At 39.4% G+C, this 25600-nt stretch overlaps 1 protein-coding gene across 1 annotated transcript in view; it reads left to right on the forward strand.

Moving 5' to 3' along the window:
• The window catches only part of BEND2 (BEN domain containing 2), a 171173-nt gene that overhangs the window by 52457 nt on the left and 93116 nt on the right, over nucleotides 1–25600 (forward strand). Inside the window, exons 7-10 of the mRNA XM_060137380.1 lie at nucleotides 843–950; nucleotides 6706–6774; nucleotides 8200–8307; nucleotides 12735–12830. Of these exons, the coding sequence (XP_059993363.1) occupies nucleotides 843–950; nucleotides 6706–6774; nucleotides 8200–8307; nucleotides 12735–12830 (381 nt within the window). The remainder of the gene's footprint in view (nucleotides 1–842; nucleotides 951–6705; nucleotides 6775–8199; nucleotides 8308–12734; nucleotides 12831–25600) is intronic.

Below are 25600 nucleotides of genomic sequence, written 5' to 3' on the forward strand. Positions count from 1 at the left end.
TTACATAGACTCACATAGTATGTAACCTTTTGGGATTGCCTTTTTTCACTCACCGTAATTCCCTGGAGACTCATTTAGGTTGCTGTGTATATCAGTTCTTTTCTATTTTTGAGTACTACAGCACAATAAGGGTGTATGTACCATGGCTTGTCTGTCTGTTCACCAGTTGAAGGATGGCTGGGTTGTTTCTCGTTTTCGGCTGTTTGGAGTAAAGCTACTATACTGTGCATGCCCATGGATAGGTTTCTGTATGAACATCTGTTTTCATTCCTCTGGGCTAACACCCAAGAGCACAGTAGCTGGGTCCTATGGTAATAGTAAGTTGAGTTTTGTAAAATCCTGGCAAACTGTTTTCCAGTGTAGCTGTACCATTTTACATTCCCACCAGCAATGTATGAATGATCTAGTTTCTTTGCATGTGTATTTCTGCTCTTTCTTTTTATTATTCTTATGATTAAAAAAGTTCTTTTGGCTGCACCACGCAGCATGTAGGGTGTTAGTTCCCTGACCAGGGATGAAATCCGTGTCCCTGCAGTGGAAGCGCTGAGCCTTAACCACTGGACCTCCAAGGAAGTCCCTGTGGATTTTGTTCTTTCTTCCTTCCTCATGCTCCAAGCTTCCTTCCTTCATTATATCCTTTTGGTCAGATGAGTTTCCTTTAGCCAGTTTTTAAGGGTAAGTCAGTCAGTAACAGTTTGTTTTTAGTTTTCCTTTGTCTGCGGATGTGTTTATTTTTCCTTCATTCCTGAAGGATAGTTTTGCCTGAAATAAAAATTACTGTTGAGATTTCTTGTCTTTCAGCACTTGAAAATGTTTTACTTACCAAAATGTTGTTCAAACAGAATCCGGCCCAGAAATGCGTTGTGAGATAATGAATTATCCAATGGTACAGGAAAGTGACAGTGACGAAGATACTGATTCAGAAAATTCCTTCCTCACTGCTTCTTTTGGTGAGTTTGAAATGATCCCTATTATGATACACTCTAACCTAGATCCATCAGCATTCTTAATATTAATTCTTAGTGACTGCGTTTTCAACATTAAACTTTTCATTTTGAGATATTTCAGAATCGCATGTAGTTGCAAGAAAAAATAGGCAGATCCTGTGTACCCTTTACCCAATACTTCCCAATAGTAGTATTCTGCAAAATGATAGTAAAATATCTCAACTGGGATTTTGACATTGATATGATCCACAGATCTATTCAGATGACCCCAGCTTAACTTGTATTCATTTGTGTGTGTGTGTGTGTGTGCATGTAGTTCTCTACACTTTTATGACGTGTTTAGGTTCAGGTATTCACCACTACAGTCATGATACAGAACTGTTCTATCACTTCCAGGATTCCTCCTTTGGCTTTTTATAACCACACCCACCTCCTTCTTGTCATTCCTTCCCTGCCTTCATCTTTAAGCCATCCAAATACGAATGTGTTCTCCCTCGTTATAATTTTGTCATTGCAGGACAATGATCTATTAATGGAGTCATATAGTCGTTAATATTTAAGGATTGCCTTTTTCTCACTCAGCATAATTCCCTGGAGATTCATGCAAGTTGCTGCATGTATCAGTAGTTCCTTCCTTTTTATTGCTGAGCACAAGCATGATTTGTTTATCTGTTCACCTCGTGAAGGACATCCGGGTTGTTTCCAGTCTTTAGCTATGAGGAGTAAAGTTTCTGTGAACATTAATGTGTAGGTTTCTGTCTGAACGCAGTTTTCATTTCCCTTTGATAAAGGTGCAAGAGCACAGTTGCTGGGTAGTATGATTATTGCCTGTTTAGTTTTATAAGAAACGGGCAAGCTATTTTCAGAATGAGTGATTTTATATTCCCACCTGCAATGTATAAGTGATTCATTTTCTCTGCATCCTCACCAGCATTTGGTGTTTTCAGTATTTTTAAACTTTTATCCCTTCTGGTAGGTGTATAGTGTAATAATATTTCATTGTGGGTTTAATATGTATTTGCCTTTGGATAGTGATATACAACATCTTTACATGTGATAATTTTTCCATCTATATGTTCTTTCTCTGAAATATCTCTTCTGTCTTATAATTGGTTTTCTTTTTTTTTAATGCTGAGTTTTGGGAGTTGTTTAGATATTTGTGGATACTGGTCTTTTGTTGGATATGTGGTTTGCAAATATGTTCTTCCTTTCTGCAGGTTTCCTTTTCATCCTGTCTACTGGTTTTTTTGTTTTGTTTTGTTTTGTTTTGCAGAGAGAAAGTTGTTAGTTTTTGTGAGGTTCCCGCTGTATTTTCCTTTTATGGATTTTACTTTAGCTATCACGTCTATGAACTGTTTAGTTCTTGATCCCAATTTTTTTTCTCCTTTGTTTTTTTCTAAAGGTTTTACAGTTTACATTTCATATGTGCGTTAATTTTGTAAAAGGTGTGAGATGTAGGTTGAGGTTCTTTTGTTTTTTTTGCCTATGGTATCCAGTTGCCGCAGTACCATGTTTGCTCCATTGAATTGCTTTTGTACCTTAATCAAAACCCAATTAGGCATATTTGTGTAGATCTATTTCTGGGATCTCTATTTTGTTCCACGGATCTATGTTTCTACCCCCCTGCGAAACCACAACATTGTGATTATTTTTGTTATGCAGTAAGCCTTGCCATCAGGTAGAATGATTCCTCATACTTTTCTGCTTTTTCAAAATCAGTCTAAATATGGTAGTTCCTGTGCCTTTCCATCCTAATTGTATTTTTTATTTTTATTTACTTATTTTTTAAATATGTATTTATTTGGTTGCACTGGGTCTGAGTTGCGGCAGTTGTGCTCCTTAGTTTCGGCACGCGGGCTCCTTAGTTGTGGCATGCGAACTCAAACGCTTAGTTGTGGCACGTATGTGGGATTTAGTTCCCTGACCGGGGATTGAACCCGGGCCCCCTGCACTGAGAGCGCGGAGCCTTAACCACTGCACCACCTGGGAAGTGTCCCCCGTCCTAATTTTAGAATAAGCTTGTTTATGTTTCACCCCAGAATTGCTGGGATTTTGATGGGAATTGTGTTAAAACCGCAAGTCAACTTGAGAAGAACTTACATATTGCGTATATTTAATCTTCTCCTCCATGAGCATTGTATGTCTGTCTGTATGTATTGAGGTCTTCTTTGATTTTTTAAATCATCATTTTGTTATTTTCAGGATATAGATCCTATACATCTTTTAAAAATAAGTTTGTGGTTGGTACTTCCCTGGAGGCACGGTGGTTAAGAATCCACCTGGCAATGCCGGGGATGTGGGTTCAATCCCTGGTTCGGGAATATCCCACATGCTGTGGAGCAACTAAGCCCGTGTGCCTCAACTACTTAGCCGGTGCACCTAGGTCCCGTGCTCTGCAACAAGAGAAGCCACAGCAATGAGAAGCCCGTGCACCGCAACGAAGAGTAGCGTCCACGTGACGCAAGTAGAGAAAGCCCGCACGTAGCAGCGAAGACCCAACGCAATGAAAAATAACTAAATAAGGAGTAAAATATTATAAAGTAAAATAAAAAGAAAATCAGTTTTTGCTAAAGTATTCTATTTTTTTGGAGATGTAAATGGTATTATGTTTTTAATTTGGGTTACACGTGGTCATTGTTAGTACACTTGACCCTTGAACAACATGGCTTTGAACTGTGTGGGTCCACTTACATGTGGATTTTTTTCAGTAAATACTATAGTACTATAGAGTCCGAGGTTGGTTGAATCCAGAGATGCGTAACTACAGATACAAGCATCATTTATAAACTTACATGTGGATTTTGACTGCGTGGAGAGTCGGTGCCCCTAAAGCTCACATTGTTCAAGGGTCAACTGTAGATAGAATTAAGCTTAATTTTAGAATGTTGATCTTGTATTCTGTGACCTGGATGAACTCACTTACTAGTTTTAAGAGTCTTTTTTCAGCAGTTCCTTGGGATTTTCTACATAGCCATCCTTCTTGCATTATGCCAGCTGCAAGTGGGGACCATTACATTTCTTCCTGCCCAATGTGTATGCTTCTTGTTCCTTTTTATTGCATTATTACAGTGACTAGACCCTGTAGTATTATGTTGAATAAGAGTGGTGAGAGTGGACATCCTTGCTTTGTTTGTGATCTTGGGAAGAAAGCATTCAGTCGTTCACCACTTAACATGATGAGAACTCTTGGTTTCGGTGGATGATCATTATTAAGTTGGGGCGGTTTCCCTCTCTTCCTAACTTGCTGAGAGTGTTTTGCAAATGTTTTTTCTATGTCCATGATCACATGGTTCTTGTTCGTTAACCTGCTGATATGATGGAGTATATGGATAGGTTTTCCATTGTTGGACGAGCCTTGCATACCTGGGTTAAATCCTTCTTGGTCATGGTGTATAATCCTTTGAATACATAATTGATTTGGTTTGCAAATATTTGATTAAGAATTTATGTGTCCAAGTTCATGAAAGATATTGGTGTGTAGTTTTCTTTTCTGTGTGTTATCTCTGTGTGGTTTTGGTATCAGAGCATACTAGCCTCATAAAATGAGTAAGGATTTCCTCTTCTTGTATTTTATGGAGGAGTAAATGATAAAGTAGTGTTAATTCTTTAAATGTTTGGTAAAAATCTCCAGTGAAATCATGTGGGTTTGTAGATATCTTTTTGGGAGCTTTTAAATTGCAAATTTAATATCTTTGATGGTTATCGGACTATTTAGATTATCTATGCCATCTTCGTTGAGTTTTAGTATTTGTAATGTTGGAAGTATTTTCCATTTGTTCGAAGTTATCAAACTTATGAAGGCAAAGTGGGTTGTAGTATTCCCTATTATCGTTTTTTTCCTTTTTCTAAAATTAATTGATTAATTTATTTTTGGCTGCTTTCGGTCTTTGTTACTGGGTGCAGGCTTTCTCTAGTTGGGGCGAGCAGGGGTTACTCTCTGTTGCGGTGCGTGGGCTTCTCCTTGCGGTGGCTTTTCTTGTTGCGGAACACGGGCTCTAGGTGCCCGGGCTTCAGTAGTTGTTGCCCGAGGGCTTAGTAGTTGTGTATTGTGGGCTCTAGAGCGCAGGGTCAGTACTTGTGGAGCACGGGCTTAGTTGCTTCTCGCTATGTGGCATCTTCCCAGTGCAGGGCTCGTACCCGTGTCCCCTGCATTGGCAGGCAGATTCCTAATCAGTGCGCCACCAGTGAAGTCCCAAATCTGCTTCATTCTTGAAGGATTGTTTTGCCCAATATAGAATACATGTTTCAGCGACTTCTCTGGAGGTCCTGTGGTTAAGACTCCGCGCTAACGCTGCAGGGAGCACGGATCCGTTCCCTGCTCTGGGTACTAAGATCCTGCATGCCACGTGGTGCAGCCAAAATAAATAAGGCAAAATAGAATTCATGGTTGAGAATTCTTATCTTTTAGTAGTTGAAAGTGTTTTATTTTTAGAAATGTTGTTAAAAGCTCAAACTACCTAGAAAAGAGCCCTGAGACAACAAATTATCCACTTTAATTGGAAAACAACAGTAGCCAAGATATTTCCTCATTATGTCACTGCATTCCTCCCAGTTTGGGTGAGTTTGAAATGATACTTTGACATATAGCATAGTGAATGTAGAGTCATCAGTCTGTTTAGTGTAAGATGGTGGTAGCTCTTGCTAATTAAAGTTTTTATTTTCAGAAAAGTTTAGCTGCACATGCAGTTATAATAAATAGTACATAAGGATCCTGTGTTCTCTTTACCCACTTTTCCCCAATGGTATTTACAACTGTAAAATGGTATCAACTTGCAGAATGATAGAAAATTATCACAACCAAGATAGTGACATGATACCATCCACAGATATTTTGGAGCTGTCCCCAGTTTCACTTGCATTAATATGAGTGTGTATTTAGTTCTTTACAGTTTTATCATATGCGCAGGTTCACGTACCTTCTACCAGAGGCAAGCCCTGAAACAGTCCCATCAGCAGTACGATCTCTCATATTGCTCTTTTATAACCACACCCGTCCCCTTCCTATTGACATTTGCCCCCTAGTCCTACCCTCTGCCCTGTTGCATGATAACTATGAATCTCTTCTCCAGATCTATTATTTGTCCCTTCATCGTTGTTATATACTTGGAATCATGTGGTGTTTGAGGCTTCTTCCCTCAGTGTAATTCCCTGGAGATTCACTCACACTGTTGTATCAGTGGTTCCTTCTTTTTTATTGCTGACTAGTATTTCGTGGTGTGGATGTACCAGGGTTTAATTTTCTGTTCATCTGTTGAAAACCTCTGTGTTTCCTGTTTTTGACTGTTAGGCGTAAAGGTGATATGAATATTCATTCATAGTTTCAAATTTTGCTTCAGTACACTCTTTCACACAAGTTTTCACTTCTTTGGATGAATGCCCAAGACTGCAATTTCTGGGTCCTATGGTAACTGCACCCTTAGTTTTATAAGAAATTGTCAAACTGCTTTCCAGTGCAGCTGTACCATTTTCCCTTCCTGCCAGCAATGTATGAGTGATCTAGTTTCTCTGCATGCATATTTCTGTTCCTTCCATTGTTCTTTCTGCTTCTTAATGCTCCAGAATTCTATTATAGGTTTTCTGCTAGAAGGTCTTCTTGTAGCTATTTTCTAAGTATAAGTCAGTTAGTGACAAATACCTTTGGTTTTCCTTTGTCTGTCAATATCTATTTTTGCTTCATTACGGGAGGATAGTTTCATCAGCTATAGGTATGAGGGTGGGAGTCATTTCTCACAGCATTTGAAAAACGTTTTCCTTCCAGAAATATTGGCGGAAGCAGTAAGCAGCCTGGAAGATAACACTCAGATGAAATACCCAGCTTTCTTGGAAGGTGAGAGTGGTAAGATACTTCATATTTCTTCATCCCTCCCAATTTTGGTGAGTTTGTAATGATACATATTACAAGTAGCACGATTTAATCTAGGTTTATGAACACCCTTAATATGAGCTAGTGGTAGCTTTTCCTGATTAAAAATGAAAAGGTTTACTTTAAGAAGATTTTAGCTGGGCATGCAGTTGTAAAAAATAATGCAGAGAGATCGTGTGTCTACTTTACCCGGTTTCCCCCAAAGATAACACCTTGCAAAAGTATAGTACAATATCACAACCAGGATATGGACATTGAAAAAAATCCGCAGATTTCTATTGAGATGTTTTCAGTTTTCTTTGCATATGTGTGTGTTTATGTTTGTGTGTGTGTGTGTGTATGTGTATTCAGTTTTACATAATTTCATGACATCCTCCATCACAGTGAAGATTCAGAACATTTCCATCACCACAAGGATTCTCCCTTTTGCCCTTTAAACCCACACCCACCTTTGTCCTCTCATGCTCCTACCGCTACCATGCCTGTCCCTGCCCTCAGCAACTACTAATCTGTTTTCCTTCGTTATAATTTTGTCATTTCAAGAGTTTTACATAGACTCACATAGTATGTAACCTTTTGGGATTGCCTTTTTTCACTCACCGTAATGCCCTGGAGACTCATCTAGGTTGCTGTGTATATCAGTCCTGTTTTATTTTTGAGTACTACTGCACGATAAGGGTGTATGTACCATGGCTTGTCTGTCTGTTCACCAGTTGAAGGATGGCTGGGTTGTTTCTCGTTTTCGGCTGTTTGGAGTAAAGCTACTATACTGTGCATGCCCATGGATAGGTTTCTGTATGAACATCTGTTTTCATTCCTCTGGGCTGACACCCAAGAGCACAGTAGCTGGGTCCTATGGTAATAGTAAGTTGAGTTTTGTAAAATCCTGGCAAACTGTTTTCCAGTGTAGCTGTACCATTTTACATTCCCACCAGCAACGTCTGAATGATCTAGTTTCTTTGCATGTGTATTTCTGCTCTTTCTTTTTATTATTCTTATGATTAGAAAAGTTCTTTTGGCTGCACCACGCAGCATGTAGGGTGTTAGTTCCCTGACCAGGGATGAAATCCGTGTCCCTGCAGTGGAAGCGCTGAGCCTTAACCACTGGACCTCCAAGGAAGTCCCTGTGGATTTTGTTCTTTCTTCCTTCCTCATGCTCCAAGCTTCCTTCCTTCATTATATCCTTTTGGTCAGATGAGTTTCCTTTAGCCAGTTTTTAAGGGTAAGTCAGTCAGTAACAGTTTGTTTTTAGTTTTCCTTTGTCTGCGGATGTGTTTATTTTTCCTTCATTCCTGAAGGATAGTTTTGCCTGAAATAAAAATTACTGTTGAGATTTCTTGTCTTTCAGCACTTGAAAATGTTTTACTTACCAAAATGTTGTTCAAACAGAATCCGGCCCAGAAATGCGTTGTGAGATAATGAATTATCCAATGGTACAGGAAAGTGACAGTGACGAAGATACTGATTCAGAAAATTCCTTCCTCACTGCTTCTTTTGGTGAGTTTGAAATGATCCCTATTACGATACACTGTAACCTATTCGTCAACATTCTTAATATTAATTCTTAGTGACTGCGTTTTCAACATTAAACTTTTCATTTTGAGATATTTCAGAATCGCATGTAGTTGCAAGAAAAAATAGGCAGATCCTGTGTACCCTTTACCCAATACTTCCCAATAGTAGTATTCTGCAAAAAGATAGTAAAATATCTCAAGTAGGATTTTGACATTGATATGATCCACAGATCTATTCAGATGACCCCAGCTATACTTGTATTCATTTGTGTGTGTCTGTGTGTGTGTGTATAGTTCTGCGCACTTTTATGACGTGTTTAGGTTCAGGTATTCACCACTACAGTCATGATACAGAACTGTTCTATCACTTCCAGGAACCCTCCTTTGGCTTTTTATAACCACACCCACCTCCTTCTTGTCATTCCTTCCCTGCCTTCATCTTTAAGCCATCCAAATACGAATGTGTTCTCCCTCGTTATAATTTTGTCATTGCAGGACAATGTTCTATTAATGGAGTCCTATAGTCGTTAATATTTAAGGATTGCCTTTTTCTCAGCGTAATTCCCTGGAGATTCTTCCAAGTTGCTGCATGTATCAGTAGTTCCTTCCTTTTTATTGCTGAGCACAACCATGATTTGTTTATCTGTTCACCTCGTGAAGGACATCTGGGTTGTTTCCAGTCTTTAGCTATGAGGAGTAAAGTTTCTGTGAACATTAATGTGTAGGTTTCTGACTGAACGCAGTTTTCATTTCCCTGTGATAAAGGCACAAGAGCACAGTTGCTGGATAGCATGATTATTGCCTGTTTAGTTTTATAAGAAACGGGCAAGCTGTTTTCAGAATGAGTTATTTTATATTCCCACCTGCAATGTATAAGTGATTCATTTTCTCTGCATCCTCACCAGCATTTGGTGTTTTCACTATTTTAAAAATTTTACCCCTTCTGGTAGGTGTATAGTGTAATAATATTTCATTGTGGGTTTAATATGTTATTTGCCTTTGGATAGTGATATACAACATCTTACATGTGATAATTTTTCCATCTATATGTTCTTTCTCTGAAGTATCTCTTTTGTCCTATAATTTGTTTTCTTTTTTTTCAATGCTGAGTTTTGGGAGTTGTTTAGATATTTGTGGATACTGGTCTTTTGTTGGATATGTGGTTTGCAAATATGTTCTTCCTTTCTGCAGGTTTCCTTTTCATCCTGTCTACTAGTTTGTTTTGTTTTGTTTTGTTTTGTTTTGAAGAGAGAAAGTTTTTAGTTTTTGTGAGGTTCCCGCTGTATTTTTCTTTTATGGATTTTACTTTAGCTATCGCGTCTATGAACTCTTTGTTTAGTTCTTGATCCCAAATTTTTTTTCCTTTGTTTTTTTCTAAAGGTTTTACAGTTTACATTTCATATTTGCGTTAATTTTGTAAAAGGTGTGAGATGTAGGTTGAGGTTCTTTTGTTTTTTTTGCCTATGGTATCCAGTTGCCGCAGTACCATGTTTGCTCCATTGAATTGCTTTTGTACCTTAATCAAAACCCAATTAGGCATATTTGTGTAGATCTATTTCTGGGATCTCTATTTTGTTCCACGGATCTATGTTTCTACCCCCCTGCCAAACCTCAACGTTGTGATTATTGTTGTTATGCAGTAAGCCTTACCATCAGGTAGAATGATTCCTCATACTTTTCTGCTTTTTCAAAATCAGTTTAAATATGGTAGGTCCTGTGCCTTTCCATCCTAATTGTATTTTTTATTTACTTATTTTTTAAATATGTATTGGTTGCACTGGGTCTGAGTTGCGGCAGTTTTGCTCCTCAGTTGCGGCACGCGGGCTCCTTACTTGTGGCATGTGTACTCAAACGCTTAGTTGCGGCACGTATGTGGGATTTAGTTCCCTGACCAGGGATTGAACCCGGGCCCCCTGCATTGAGAGCGCGGAGCCTTAACCACTGTGCCGCCTGGGAAGTGTCCCCCATCCTAATTTTAGAATAAGTTTGTTTATGTTTCCCCCCAGAATTGCTGGGATTTTGATGGGAATTGTGTTGAAACCACAGGTCAACTTGAGAAGAACTTACATATTGCGTATATTTAATCTTCTCCTCCATGAGCATTGTATGTCTGTCTGTATGTATTGAGGTCTTCTTTGATTTTTTAAATCATCATTTTGTTATTTTCAGGATACAGATCCTATACATCTTTTAAAAATAAGTTTGTGCTTGGTACTTCCCTGGAGGCGCGGTGGTTAAGAATCCACCTGGCAATGCAGGGGATGTGGGTTCGATCCCTGGTTCGGGAAGGCCCCACATGCCGTGGAGCAACTAAGCCCGTGTGCCTCAACTACTTAGCCCATGCTCTGCAACAAGAGAAGCCACAGCAATGAGAAGCCCATGCACCACAACGAAGAGTAGCGTCCGTGTGACGCAAGTAGAGAAAGCCCGCGCGTAGCAGCGAAGACCCAAAACAAAGAAACATAACTAAATAAGGAGTAAAATAATATAAAGTAAAATAAAAATTAAAAGACAATCAGTTTTTGCTGAAGTATTCTATTTTTTGGAGATGTAAATGGTATTATGTTTTTAATTTGGGTTACACGTGGTCATTGTTAGTACAGTTGACCCTTGAACAACATGGCTTTGAACTGTGTGGGTCCACTTACATGTGGATTTTTTTCAGTAAATACTATAGTACTATAGAGTCCGAGGTTGGTTGAATCCACAGATGGGTAACTGCAGATACGACTACCATTTATAAAGTTACATGTGGATTTTGACTGCGTGGAGAGTCGGTGCCCCGAAAGCTCACATTGTTCAAGGGTCACCTGTATATAGAATTAAGCTTAATTTTAGAATGTTGATCTTGTATTCTGTGACCTGGATGAACTCACTTATTAGTTTTAAGAGTGTTTTTGAGCAATTCCTTGGGATTTTCTACATAGCCATCCTTCTTGCATTATGCCAGCTGCAAGTGGGGACCATTATATTGCTTCCTGTCCAATGTGTATGCTTTTTGATCCTTTTTATTGCATTATTGCAGTGGCTAGAATCTCCAGTATTATGTTGAATAAGAGTGGTGAGGGTGGACATCCTTGCTTTGTTTGTGATCTTGGGAAGAAAGCATTCAGTCGTTCACCACTTAACATGATGAGAACTCTTGGTTTCGGTGGATGATCATTATTAAGTTGGGGCGGTTTCCCTCTTTTCCTAACTTGCTGAGAGTGTTTTGCAAATGATTTTTCTATGTCCATGATCACATGGTTCTTGTTCGTTAGCCTGCTGATACGATGGAGTATATTGATAGGTTTTCCATTGTTGGACCAGCCTTGCATACCTGGGTTAAATCCTTCTTGGTCATGGTGTATAATCCTTTGAATACATAATTGATTTGGTTTGCAAATATTTGATTAAGAATTTATGTGTCCAAGTTCATGAAAGATATTGGTGTGTAGTTTTCTTTTTTGTGTGTTATCTCTGTGTGGTTTTGGTATCAGAGCATACTAGCCTCATAAAATGAGTAAGGATTGCCTCCTCTTGTATTTTATGGAGGAGTAAATGATAAATTAGTGTTAATTCTCTAAATGTTTGGTGAAAATCTCCAGTGAAATCATCTGGGCTTGTAGATATCTTTTTGGGAGCTTTTTAATTGCAAATTTGATATCTTTGACGGTTATAGGACTCTTTAGACTACCTATGCCATCTTCGTTGAGTTGTAGTATTTGTAATTTTGGAAGTATTAGTCCATTTCTTCTAAGTTATCAAATTTGTGAGGGCAAAGTGGGTTGTAGTATTCCCTATTATCGTTTTTTTCCTTTTTTAAAAATTAAGTTATTTTTGGCTGCGTTCGGTCTTTGTTACTGGGTGCGGGCTTTCTCTAGTTGCTGCGAGCGGGGGTTAGTCTCTGTTGCGGTGCGTGGGCTTCTCCTTGCGGTGGCTTTTCTTGTTGCGGAGCACGGGCTCTAGGTGCCTGGGCTTCAGTAGTTGTGGCACGAGGGCTCAGTAGTTGTGTCTCGCGGGCTCTAGAGCGCAGGCTCAGTAGTTGTGGCGCACGGGCTTAGTTCCTCCGCGGCATGTGGCATCTTCCCAGAGCAGGGCTCGTACCCGTGTCCCCTGCATTGGCAGGCGGATTCCTAATCAGTGCGCCACCAGGGAAGTCCCAAAACTGCTTCATTCTTGAAGGATTGTTTTGCCCGATATAGAATTCATGGTTCAGGGACTTCTCTGGCGGTCCTGTGGTTAAGATTCCACGCTAACCCTGCAGGGGGCACGGGTCCGATCCCTGCTCTGGGTACTAAGATCCTGCATGCCGTGTGGTGCGGCCAAAAAAAATGAGGCAAAATAGAATTCATGGTTGAGAATTCTTATCTTTTAGTAGTTGAAAGTGTTTTATTTTTAGAAATGTTGTTAAAAGCTCAAACTACCTAGAAAAGAGCCCTGAGACAACAACTTACCCACTTTTATTGGAAAAGAACAGTAGCCAAGATATTTCCTCATTATGTCGCTGCATTCCTCCCAGTTTTGGTGAGTTTGAAATGATACTTTGACATATAGCATATTGAATCTAGAGTCATCAGTCTGTTTAGTGTAAGATAGTGGTATAGTGGTTTAGTGGTTTAGTGTAAGCTAGCAGTTATAATAAATAGTACAGAAGGATCCTGTGTTCTCTTTACCCACTTTTCCCCAATGGTATTTACAACTGTAAAATGGTATCAACTTGCAGAATGATAGAAAATTATCACAACCAAGATAGTGACATCATATCATCCACAGATATTTTGGAGCTGTCCCCAGTTTCACTTGCGTTAATATGTGTGCGTATTTAGTTCTATACAGTTTTACCATGTGTGCAGGTTTACGTACCTTCTACCACAGGCAAGCCCTGAAACAGTCCCATCAGCAGCACGATCTCTCATATTGCTCTTTTATAACCACACCCGTCCCCTTCCTATTGACATTTGCCCCCTACTCCTACCCTCTGCCCTGTTGCATGATAACTATGAATCTCTTCTCCAGATCTATTATTCGTCCCTTCAGCGTTGTTATATACATGGAATCATGTGGTGTTTGAGACTGGCTTCTTCCCTCAGTGTAATTCCCTGGAGATTCATTCACACTGTTGTATCCGTGGTTGCTTCTTTTTTATCGCTGACTAGTATTTCGTGGTGTGGATGTACCAGGGTTTATTTTTCTGTTCATCTGTTGAAAACCTCTGCGTTCCCTGTTTTTGACTGTTAGGCGTAAAGGTGATATGAATATTCATTCATAGTTTCAAATTTTGCTTCAGTTCACTCTTTCACACAAGTTTTCACTTCTTTGGATGAATGCCCAAGACTGCAATTTCTGGGTCCTATGGTAACTGCACCCTTAGTTTTATAAGAAATTGTCAAACTGCTTTCCAGTGCAGCTGTACCATTTTCCCTTCCTGCCAGCAATGTATGAGTGATCTAGTTTCTCTGCATGCATATTTCTGTTCCTTCCATTGTTCTTTCTGCTTCTTAATGCTCCAGAATTCTATTATAGGTTTTCTGCTAGAAGGTCTTCTTGTAGCTATTTTCTAAGTATAAGTCAGTTAGTGACAAATACCTTTGGTTTTCCTTTGTCTGTCAATATCTATTTTTGCTTCATTACGGGAGGATAGTTTCATCAGCTATAGGTATGAGGGTGGGAGTCATTTCTCACAGCATTTGAAAAACGTTTTCCTTCCAGAAATATTGGCGGAAGCAGTAAGCAGCCTGGAAGATAACACTCAGATGAAATACCCAGCTTTCTTGGAAGGTGAGAGTGGTAAGATACTTCATATTTCTTCATCCCTCCCAATTTTGGTGAGTTTGTAATGATACATATTACAAGTAGCACGATTTAATCTAGGTTTATGAACACCCTTAATATGAGCTAGTGGTAGCTTTTCCTGATTAAAAATGAAAAGGTTTACTTTAAGAAGATTTTAGCTGGGCATGCAGTTGTAAAAAATAATGCAGAGAGATCGTGTGTCTACTTTACCCGGTTTCCCCCAAAGATAACACCTTGCAAAAGTATAGTACAATATCACAACCAGGATATGGACATTGAAAAAAATCCGCAGATTTCTATTGAGATGTTTTCAGTTTTCTTTGCATATGTGTGTGTTTATGTTTGTGTGTGTGTGTGTGTATGTGTATTCAGTTTTACATAATTTCATGACATCCTCCATCACAGTGAAGATTCAGAACATTTCCATCACCACAAGGATTCTCCCTTTTGCCCTTTAAACCCACACCCACCTTTGTCCTCTCATGCTCCTACCGCTACCATGCCTGTCCCTGCCCTCAGCAACTACTAATCTGTTTTCCTTCGTTATAATTTTGTCATTTCAAGAGTTTTACATAGACTCACATAGTATGTAACCTTTTGGGATTGCCTTTTTTCACTCACCGTAATGCCCTGGAGACTCATCTAGGTTGCTGTGTATATCAGTCCTGTTTTATTTTTGAGCACTACTGCACGGTATGAGTGTACCCTGGCTTGTCTGTCTGTTCACCAGTTGAAGGATGGCTGGGTTGTTTCTCGTTTTCGGCTGTTTGGAGTAAAGCTACTATACTATGCATGCCTATGGATAGGTTTCTGTATGAACATCAGTTTTCATTTCTCTGGGCTGACACCCAAGAGCACAGTAGCTGGGTCCTATGGTAATAGTAAGTTGAGTTTTGTAAAATCCTGGCAAACTGTTTTCCAGCGCAGCTGTACCATTTTACATTCCCACCAGCAGTGTATGAATGATCTAGTTTCTTTGCATGTGTATTTCTGCTCTTTCTTTTTATTATTCTTATGATTAGAAAAGTTCTTTTGGCTGCACCACGCAGCATGTAGGGTGTTAGTTCCCTGACCAGGGATGAAATCCGTGCCCCTGCAGTGGAAGCGCTGAGTCTTAACCACTGGACCTCCAAGGAAGTCCCTGTGGATTTTGTTCTTTCTTCCTTCCTCATGCTCCAAGCTTCCTTCCTTCATTATATCCTTTTGGTCAGATGAGTTTCCTTTAGCCAGTTTTTAAGGGTAAGTCAGTCAGTAACAGTTTGTGTTTAGTTTTCCTTTGTCTGCGGATGTGTTTATTTTTCCTTCATTCCTGAAGGATAGTTTTGCCTGAAATAAAAATTACTGTTGAGATTTCTTGTCTTTCAGCACTTGAAAATGTTTTACTTACCAAAATATTGTTCAAACAGAATCCGGCACAGCAAAGGGTTGTGAGACAATGAATTATCCAACGGTAAAGGAAAATGACAGAGACGAAGGTACTGATTCAGAAAATTCCTTCCTCACTGGTGGTTTAGGTGAGTTTGAAATGATCCCTATTATGATACACTCTAACCTAGATCCATCAGCATTCTTAATATTAATTCTTAGTGACTGCGTTTTCAACATTAAACTTTTCATTTTGAGATATTTCAGAATCACATGTAGTTGCAAGAAAAAATAGATCCTGTGTACCCTTTACCCAATACTTCCCAATAGTAGTATTCTGCAAAACGATGGTAAAATATCACAACTAGGATTTTGACATTGATATGATCCACAGATCTATTCAGATGACCCCAGCTTTACTTGTATTCATTTGTGTGTGTGTCTGTGTGTGTGCATGTAGTTCTCCGCACTTTTATGATGTGTTTAGGTTCAGGTATTCACCACTACAGTCATGATACAGAACTGTTCTATCACTTCCAGGAACCCTCTTTTGGCTTTTTATAACCACACCCACCTCCTTCTTGGCATTCCTTCCCTGCCTTCATCTTTAAGCCATCCAAATACGAATATGTTCTTCCCCGTTATAATATTGTCATTGCAGGACAATGTTCTATTAATGGAGTCATATAGTAGTTAATATTTAAGGATTGCCTTTTTCTCACTCAGCATAATTCCCTGGAGATTCATCCAAGTTGCTGCATGTATCAGTAGTTCCTTCCTTTTTATTGCTGAGCACAACCATGATTTGTTTATCTGTTCACCTCGTGAGGGACATCTGGGTTGTTTCCAGTCTTTAGCTATTAGGAATAAAGTTGCTGTGAACATTCACGTGCAGGTTTTCGTCTGAACGCAGTTTTCATTTCCCTGTGATAAAGGCCCAAGAGCACAGTTGCTGGGTAGGATGATAATTGCCTGTTTAGTTTTATAAGAAACGGGCAAGCTATTTTCAGAATGAGTGGTTTTAGATTCCCACCAGCAATGTATAAGTGATTCATTTTCTCTGCGTCCTCACCAGCATTTGGTGTTTTCACTGTTTTTAAAATTTTATCCCTTCTGGTAGGTGTATAGTGTAATAATATTTCATTGTGGGTTTAATATGCATTTGCCTTTGGATAGTGATATACAACATCTTTACACGTGCTAATTTTCCATCTGTGTGTTTTTTCTCTGAAATATCTGTTCTGTCTTATAATTTGTTTTCTTTTTTTACTGCTGAGTTTTGGGAGTTGTTTAGATATTTGTGGATACTGGTCTTTTGTTGGATATGCGGTTTGCAAATATTTTCTTCCCTTCTGCACGTTTCCTTTTCATCTTGTCTGCAGGATTTTTTTGTTCTGTTTTGTAGAGAGAGAGGTTTTAATTTTTGTGAGGTTTTCGCTGTATTTTCCTTTTACGGATTTTACTTTAGCTATCGCGTCTATGAACTCTTCTTTTGGTTCTTGATCCCCAATTTTTTCTCCTTTGTTGTTTTCTAAAAGTTTTTTAGTTTACATTTCACATTTGCGTTAATTTTGTATAAGATGTAGATGTAGGTTGAGTTTCTTTTTTTTTTTGCCTATGGCTATCTAGTTGCTGCGGTACCATCTTTGCTCCACTGAATTGCTTTTGTACCTTAATCAAAAACCAATTAGGCATATTTGTGTAGATGTATTTCTGGGATCTCTGTTGCGTTCCACGGATCTATGTTTCTATCCCTCTGCCGAACCACAAGCTTGTGATTATTGTTGTTATACAGTAAGCCTTGCGATCAGGTAGAATTATTCCTGCTACTTTCCTTCTTCTTTTCAAAATCATTTTAGCTATGGTAGGTCCTGTGCCTTTCCATCCTAATTTAATTTTAATCTTTTTATTTTTTAAATATGTATTTATTTTTTTGCACTGGGTCTGAGTTGCAGCAGCTGTGCTCCTTAGTTGCGGCACGGGGGATCCTTAGTTGTGGAATGCGAACTCAAACGCTTCGTTGCGGTATGCATGTGGGATCTAGTTCCCTGACCTGGGAGTGAAACCGGGAGCCCTGCATTGGGAGCACAGAGCGTTAACCACTGCGCCACCAGGGAAATGTCCCCCATCCTAATTTTAGAGTAAGCTTGTTTATGTTTCTCCCCAGAATTGCTGGGATGTTGATGGGAATTGTGTTAAAACTACAGATCAACTTGAGTAGAACTGACATCTTGCATATATTGAGTCTTCTCCTCCATGAGCATTGTATGTCTGTCTGTATGTATTGAGGTCTTCTTTGATTTTTTAAATCACCATTTTGTTATTTTCAGGATATAGATCCTATACATCTTTTAAAAATAAGTTTGTACTTGGCACTTCCCTTGTGCGCGGTGGTTAAGAATCCACCTGCCAGTGCAGGGGATGCGGGTTCGATCCCTGGTCCGGGATGGCCCCACATGCCGTGGAGCAACTAAGCCCGTGTTTCTCAACTACTGAGCCCGTGCACATAAAGCCCGTGCTCCGCAACAAGAGAAGCCACAGCAATGAGAAGCCTGTGCACCGCAACGAAGAGTAGCGTCCGCTTGACGCAAGTAGAGAAAGCCCGCGCGTAGCAGCGAAGACCCAACGCAACCAAAAATAAATAACTAAGAAGTAAAATACTATAAAATAAAATAAAAATTAAAAGAAAATCCGTTTTTGCTGAAGTATTCTATTTTTTGGAGATGTAAATGGTATTATGTTTTTAATTTGGGTTACACGCGGTCATTGTTAGTACAGTTGACCCTTGAACAACATGGCTTTGAACTGTGTGGGTCCACTTACATGTGGATTTTTTTCAGTTAATACTATAGTACTATAGAGTCCGAGGTTGGTTGAATCCACAGATGGGTAACTGCAGATACGACTACCATTTATAAAGTTACATGTGGATTTTGACTGCGTGGAGAGTCGGTGCCCCGAAAGCTCACATTGTTCAAGGGTCACCTGTATATAGAGTTAAGCTTAATTTTAGAATGTTGATCTTGTATTCTGTGACCTGGATGAACTCACTTATTAGTTTTAAGAGTGTTTTTGAGCAATTCCTTGGGATTTTCTACATAGCCATCCTTCTTGCATTATGCCAGCTGCAAGTGGGGACCATTATATTGCTTCCTGTCCAATGTGTATGCTTTTTGATCCTTTTTATTGCATTATTGCAGTGGCTAGAATCTCCAGTATTATGTTGAATAAGAGTGGTGAGAGTGGACATCCTTGCTTTGTTTGTGATCTTGGGAAGAAAGCATTCAGTCATTCACCACTTAACATGATGAGAACTCTTGGTTTCGGTTGATGATCATTATTAAGTTGGGGCGGTTTCCCTCTCTTCCTAACTTGCTGAGAGTTTTTTGCAAATGATTTTTCTATGTCCATGAGCACATGGTTCTTGTTCGTTAGCCTGCTGATACGAAGGGGTATATGGATAGGTTTTCCATTGTTGGACCAGCATTGCATACCTGGGTTAAATCCTTCTTGGTCATGGTGTATAATTCTTTGAATACATAATTGATTTGGTTGGCAAATATTTGATTAAGAATTTAATCAAATTCCAAGTTCATGGAAGATATTGGTGTGTAGTTTTCTTTTTTGTGTGTTATCTCTGTGTGGTTTTGGTATCAGAGCATACTAGCCTCATAAAATGAGTAAGGATTGCCTCCTCTTGTATTTTATGGAGGAGTAAATGATAAATTAGTGTTAATTCTCTAAATGTTTGGTGAAAATCTCCAGTGAAATCATCTGGGCTTGTAGATACCTTTTTGGGAGCTTTTTAATTGCAAATTTGATATCTTTGACGGTTATAGGACTCTTTAGACTACCTATGCCATCTTCGTTGAGTCGTAGTATTTGTAATTTTGGAAGTATTGGTCCATTTCTTCTAAGTTATCAAATTTGTGAGGGCAAAGTGGGTTGTAGTATTCCCTATTACCCTTTTTTTCCTTTTTTAAAAATTAATTAATTAAGTTATTTTTGGCTGCGTTCGGTCTTTGTTACTGGGTGCGGGCTTTCTCTAGTTGCTGCGAGCGGGGGTTAGTCTCTGTTGCGGTGCGTGGGCTTCTCCTTGCGGTGGCTTTTCTTGTTGCGGAGCACGGGCTCTAGGTGCCTGGGCTTCAGTAGTTGTGGCACGAGGGCTCAGTAGTTGTGTCTCGCGGGCTCTAGAGCGCAGGCTCAGTAGTTGTGGCGCACGGGCTTAGTTCCTCCGCGGCATGTGGCATCTTCCCAGAGCAGGGCTCGTACCCGTGTCCCCTGCATTGGCAGGCGGATTCCTAATCAGTGCGCCACCAGGGAAGTCCCAAAACTGCTTCATTCCTGAAGGATTGTTTTGCCCGATATAGAATTCATGGTTCAGGGACTTCTCTGGCGGTCCTGTGGTTAAGATTCCACGCTAACCCTGCAGGGGGCACGGGTCCGATCCCTGCTCTGGGTACTAAGATCCTGCATGCCGCGTGGTGTGGCCAAAAAAAATGAGGCAAAATAGAATTCATGGTTGAGAATTCTTATCTTTTAGTAGTTGAAAGTGTTTTATTTTTAGAAATGTTGTTAAAAGCTCAAACTACCTAGAAAAGAGCCCTGAGACAACAACTTACCCACTTTTATTGGAAAAGAACAGTAGCCAAGATATTTCCTCATTATGTCGCTGCATTCCTCCCAGTTTTGGTGAGTTTGAAATGATACTTTGACATATAGCATATTGAATCTAGAGTCATCAGTCTGTTTAGTGTAAGATAGTGGTATAGTGGTTTAGTGGTTTAGTGTAAGCTAGCAGTTATAATAAATAGTACAGAAGGATCCTGTGTTCTCTTTACCCACTTTTCCCCAATGGTATTTACAACTGTAAAATGGTATCAACTTGCAGAATGATAGAAAATTATCACAACCAAGATAGTGACATCATATCATCCACAGATATTTTGGAGCTGTCCCCAGTTTCACTTGCGTTAATATGTGTGCGTATTTAGTTCTATACAGTTTTACCATGTGTGCAGGTTTACGTACCTTCTACCACAGGCAAGCCCTGAAACAGTCCCATCAGCAGCACGATCTCTCATATTGCTCTTTTATAACCACACCCGTCCCCTTCCTATTGACATTTGCCCCCTACTCCTACCCTCTGCCCTGTTGCATGATAACTATGAATCTCTTCTCCAGATCTATTATTCGTCCCTTCAGCGTTGTTATATACATGGAATCATGTGGTGTTTGAGACTGGCTTCTTCCCTCAGTGTAATTCCCTGGAGATTCATTCACACTGTTGTATCCGTGGTTGCTTCTTTTTTATCGCTGACTAGTATTTCGTGGTGTGGATGTACCAGGGTTTATTTTTCTGTTCATCTGTTGAAAACCTCTGCGTTTCCTGTTTTTGACTGTTAGGCGTAAAGGTGATATGAATATTCATTCACAGTTTCAAATTTTGCTTCAGTTCACTCTTTCACACAAGTTTTCACTTCTTTGGATGAATGCCCAAGACTGCAATTTCTGGGTCCTATGGTAACTGCACCCTTAGTTTTATAAGAAATTGTCAAACTGCTTTCCAGTGCAGCTGTACCATTTTCCCTTCCTGCCAGCAATGTATGAGTGATCTAGTTTCTCTGCATGCATATTTCTGTTCCTTCCATTGTTCTTTCTGCTTCTTAATGCTCCAGAATTCTATTATAGGTTTTCTGCTAGAAGGTCTTCTTGTAGCTATTTTCTAAGTATAAGTCAGTTAGTGACAAATACCTTTGGTTTTCCTTTGTCTGTCAATATCTATTTTTGCTTCATTACGGGAGGATAGTTTCATCAGCTATAGGTATGAGGGTGGGAGTCATTTCTCACAGCATTTGAAAAACGTTTTCCTTCCAGAAATATTGGCGGAAGCAGTAAGCAGCCTGGAAGATAACACTCAGATGAAATACCCAGCTTTCTTGGAAGGTGAGAGTGGTAAGATACTTCATATTTCTTCATCCCTCCCAATTTTGGTGAGTTTGTAATGATACATATTACAAGTAGCACGATTTAATCTAGGTTTATGAACACCCTTAATATGAGCTAGTGGTAGCTTTTCCTGATTAAAAATGAAAAGGTTTACTTTAAGAAGATTTTAGCTGGGCATGCAGTTGTAAAAAATAATGCAGAGAGATCGTGTGTCTACTTTACCCGGTTTCCCCCAAAGATAACACCTTGCAAAAGTATAGTACAATATCACAACCAGGATATGGACATTGAAAAAAATCCGCAGATTTCTATTGAGATGTTTTCAGTTTTCTTTGCATATGTGTGTGTTTATGTTTGTGTGTGTGTGTGTGTATGTGTATTCAGTTTTACATAATTTCATGACATCCTCCATCACAGTGAAGATTCAGAACATTTCCATCACCACAAGGATTCTCCCTTTTGCCCTTTAAACCCACACCCACCTTTGTCCTCTCATGCTCCTACCGCTACCATGCCTGTCCCTGCCCTCAGCAACTACTAATCTGTTTTCCTTCGTTATAATTTTGTCATTTCAAGAGTTTTACATAGACTCACATAGTATGTAACCTTTTGGGATTGCCTTTTTTCACTCACCGTAATGCCCTGGAGACTCATCTAGGTTGCTGTGTATATCAGTCCTGTTTTACTTTTGAGCACTACTGCACGGTATGAGTGTACCCTGGCTTGTCTGTCTGTTCACCAGTTGAAGGATGGCTGGGTTGTTTCTCGTTTTCGGCTGTTTGGAGTAAAGCTACTATACTATGCATGCCCATGGATAGGTTTCTGTATGAACATCAGTTTTCATTTCTCTGGGCTGACACCCAAGAGCACAGTAGCTGGGTCCTATGGTAATAGTAAGTTGAGTTTTGTAAAATCCTGGCAAACTGTTTTCCAGCGCAGCTGTACCGTTTTACATTCCCACCAGCAGTGTATGAATGATCTAGTTTCTTTGCATGTGTATTTCTGCTCTTTCTTTTTATTATTCTTATGATTAGAAAAGTTCTTTTGGCTGCACCACGCAGCATGTAGGGTGTTAGTTCCCTGACCAGGGATGAAATCCGTGCCCCTGCAGTGGAAGTGCTGAGTCTTAACCACTGGACCTCCAAGGAAGTCCCTGTGGATTTTGTTCTTTCTTCCTTCCTCATGCTCCAAGCTTCCTTCCTTCATTATATCCTTTTGGTCAGATGAGTTTCCTTTAGCCAGTTTTTAAGGGTAAGTCTGTCAGTAACAGTTTGTGTTTAGTTTTCCTTTGTCTGCGGATGTGTTTATTTTTCCTTCATTCCTGAAGGATAGTTTTGCCTGAAATAAAAATTACTGTTGAGATTTCTTGTCTTTCAGCACTTGAAAATGTTTTACTTACCAAAATGTTGTTCAAACAGAATCCGGCACAGCAAAGGGTTGTGAGACAATGAATTATCCAACGGTAAAGGAAAATGACAGAGACGAAGGTACTGATTCAGAAAATTCCTTCCACACTGGTGGTTTAGGTGAGTTTGAAATGATCCCTATTATGATACACTCTAACCTAGATCCATCAGCATTCTTAATATTAATTCTTAGTGACTGCGTTTTCAACATTAAACTTTTCATTTTGAGATATTTCAGAATCACATGTAGTTGCAAGAAAAAATAGATCCTGTGTACCCTTTACCCAATACTTCCCAATAGTAGTATTCTGCAAAAAGATGGTAAAATATCACAACTAGGATTTTGACATTGATATGATCCACAGATCTATTCAGATGACCCCAGCTTTACTTGTATTCATTTGTGTGTGTGTCTGTGTGTGTGTGTGCATGTAGTTCTCCGCACTTTTATGACGTGTTTAGGTTCAGGTATTCACCACTACAGTCATGATACAGAACTGTTCTATCACTTCCAGGAACCCTCTTTTGGCTTTTTATAACCACACCCACCTCCTTCTTGGCATTCCTTCCCTGCCTTCATCTTTAAGCCATCCAAATACGAATATGTTCTTCCTCGTTATAATATTGTCATTGCAGGACAATGTTCTATTAATGGAGTCATATAGTAGTTAATATTTAAGGATTGCCTTTTTCTCACTCAGCATAATTCCCTGGAGATTCATCCAAGTTGCTGCATGTATCAGTAGTTCCTTCCTTTTTATTGCTGAGCACAACCATGATTTGTTTATCTGTTCACCTCGTGAAGGACATCTGGGTTGTTTCCAGTCTTTAGCTATTAGGAATAAAGTTGCTGTGAACATTCACGTGCAGGTTTTCGTCTGAACGCAGTTTTCATTTCCCTGTGATAAAGGCCCAAGAGCACAGTTGCTGGGTAGGATGATAATTGCCTGTTTAGTTTTATAAGAAACGGGCAAGCTATTTTCAGAATGAGTGGTTTTAGATCCCACCAGCAATGTATAAGTGATTCATTTTCTCTGCGTCCTCACCAGCATTTGGTGTTTTCACTGTTTTTAAAATTTTATCCCTTCTGGTAGGTGTATAGTGTAATAATATTTCATTGTGGGTTTAATATGCATTTGCCTTTGGATAGTGATATACAACATCTTTACACGTGCTAATTTTCCATCTGTGTGTTTTTTCTCTGAAATATCTGTTCTGTCTTATAATTTGTTTTCTTTTTTTACTGCTGAGTTTTGGGAGTTGTTTAGATATTTGTGGATACTGGTCTTTTGTTGGATATGCGGTTTGCAAATATTTTCTTCCCTTCTGCACGTTTCCTTTTCATCTTGTCTGCAGGATTTTTTTGTTCTGTTTTGTAGAGAGAGAGGTTTTAATTTTTGTGAGGTTTTCACTGTATTTTCCTTTTACGGATTTTCCTTTAGCTATCGCGTCTATGAACTCTTCTTTTGGTTCTTGATCCCCAATTTTTTCTCCTTTGTTGTTTTCTAAAAGTTTTTTAGTTTACATTTCACATATGCGTTAATTTTGTATAAGGTGTGAGATGTAGGTTGAGTTTCTTTTTTTTTTTTTTGCCTATGGCTATCCAGTTGCTGCGGTACCATCTTTGCTCCACTGAATTGCTTTTGTACCTTAATCAAAAACCAATTAGGCATATTTGTGTAGATGTATTTCTGGGATCTCTGTTGCGTTCCACGGATCTATGTTTCTATCCCTCTGCCGAACCACAAGCTTGTGATTATTGTTGTTATACAGTAAGCCTTGCGATCAGGTAGAATTATTCCTGCTACTTTTCTTCTTCTTTTCAAAATCATTTTAGCTATGGTAGGTCCTGTGCCTTTCCATCCTAATTTAATTTTAATCTTTTTATTTTTTAAATATGTATTTATTTTTTTGCACTGGGTCTGAGTTGCAGCAGCTGTGCTCCTTAGTTGCGGCACGGGGGCTTCTTAGTTGTGGAATGTGAACTCAAACGCTTCGTTGCGGTATGCATGTGGGATCTCGTTCCCTGACCTGCGAGTGAATCCGGGCACCCTGCATTGGGAGCACGGAGCGTTAACCACTGCGCCACCAGGGAAATGTCCCCCATCCTAATTTTAGAGTAAGCTTGTTTATGTTTCTCCCCAGAATTGCTGGGATGTTGATGGGAATTGTGTTAAAACTACAGATCAACTTGAGTAGAACTGACATCTTGCATATATTGAGTCTTCTCCTCCATGAGCATTGTATGTCTGTCTGTATGTATTGAGGTCTTCTTTGATTTTTTAAATCACCATTTTGTTATTTTCAGGATATAGATCCTATACAGCTTTTAAAAATAAGTTTGTACTTGGCACTTCCCTTGTGCGCGGTGGTTAAGAATCCACCTGCCAGTGCAGGGGATGCGGGTTCGATCCCTGGTCCGGGACGGCCCCACATGCCGCGGAGCAACTAAGCCCGTGTTTCTCAACTACTGAGCCCGTGCACATAGAGCCCGTGCTCCGCAACAAGAGAAGCCACAGCAATGAGAAGCCTGTGCACCGCAACGAAGAGTAGCGTCCGCTTGACGCAAGTAGAGAAAGCCCGCGCGTAGCAGCGAAGACCCAACGCAACCAAAAATAAATAACTAAGAAGTAAAATACTATAAAATAAAATAAAAATTAAAAGAAAATCAGTTTTTGCTGAAGTATTCTATTTTTTGGAGATGTAAATGGTATTATGTTTTTAATTTGGGTTACACGCGGTCATTGTTAGTGCAGTTGACCCTTGAACAACATGGCTTTG

Source organism: Lagenorhynchus albirostris, chromosome X, assembly GCF_949774975.1.
Source record: "Lagenorhynchus albirostris chromosome X, mLagAlb1.1, whole genome shotgun sequence".
Taxonomy (NCBI): Eukaryota; Metazoa; Chordata; class Mammalia; order Artiodactyla; family Delphinidae; genus Lagenorhynchus; species Lagenorhynchus albirostris.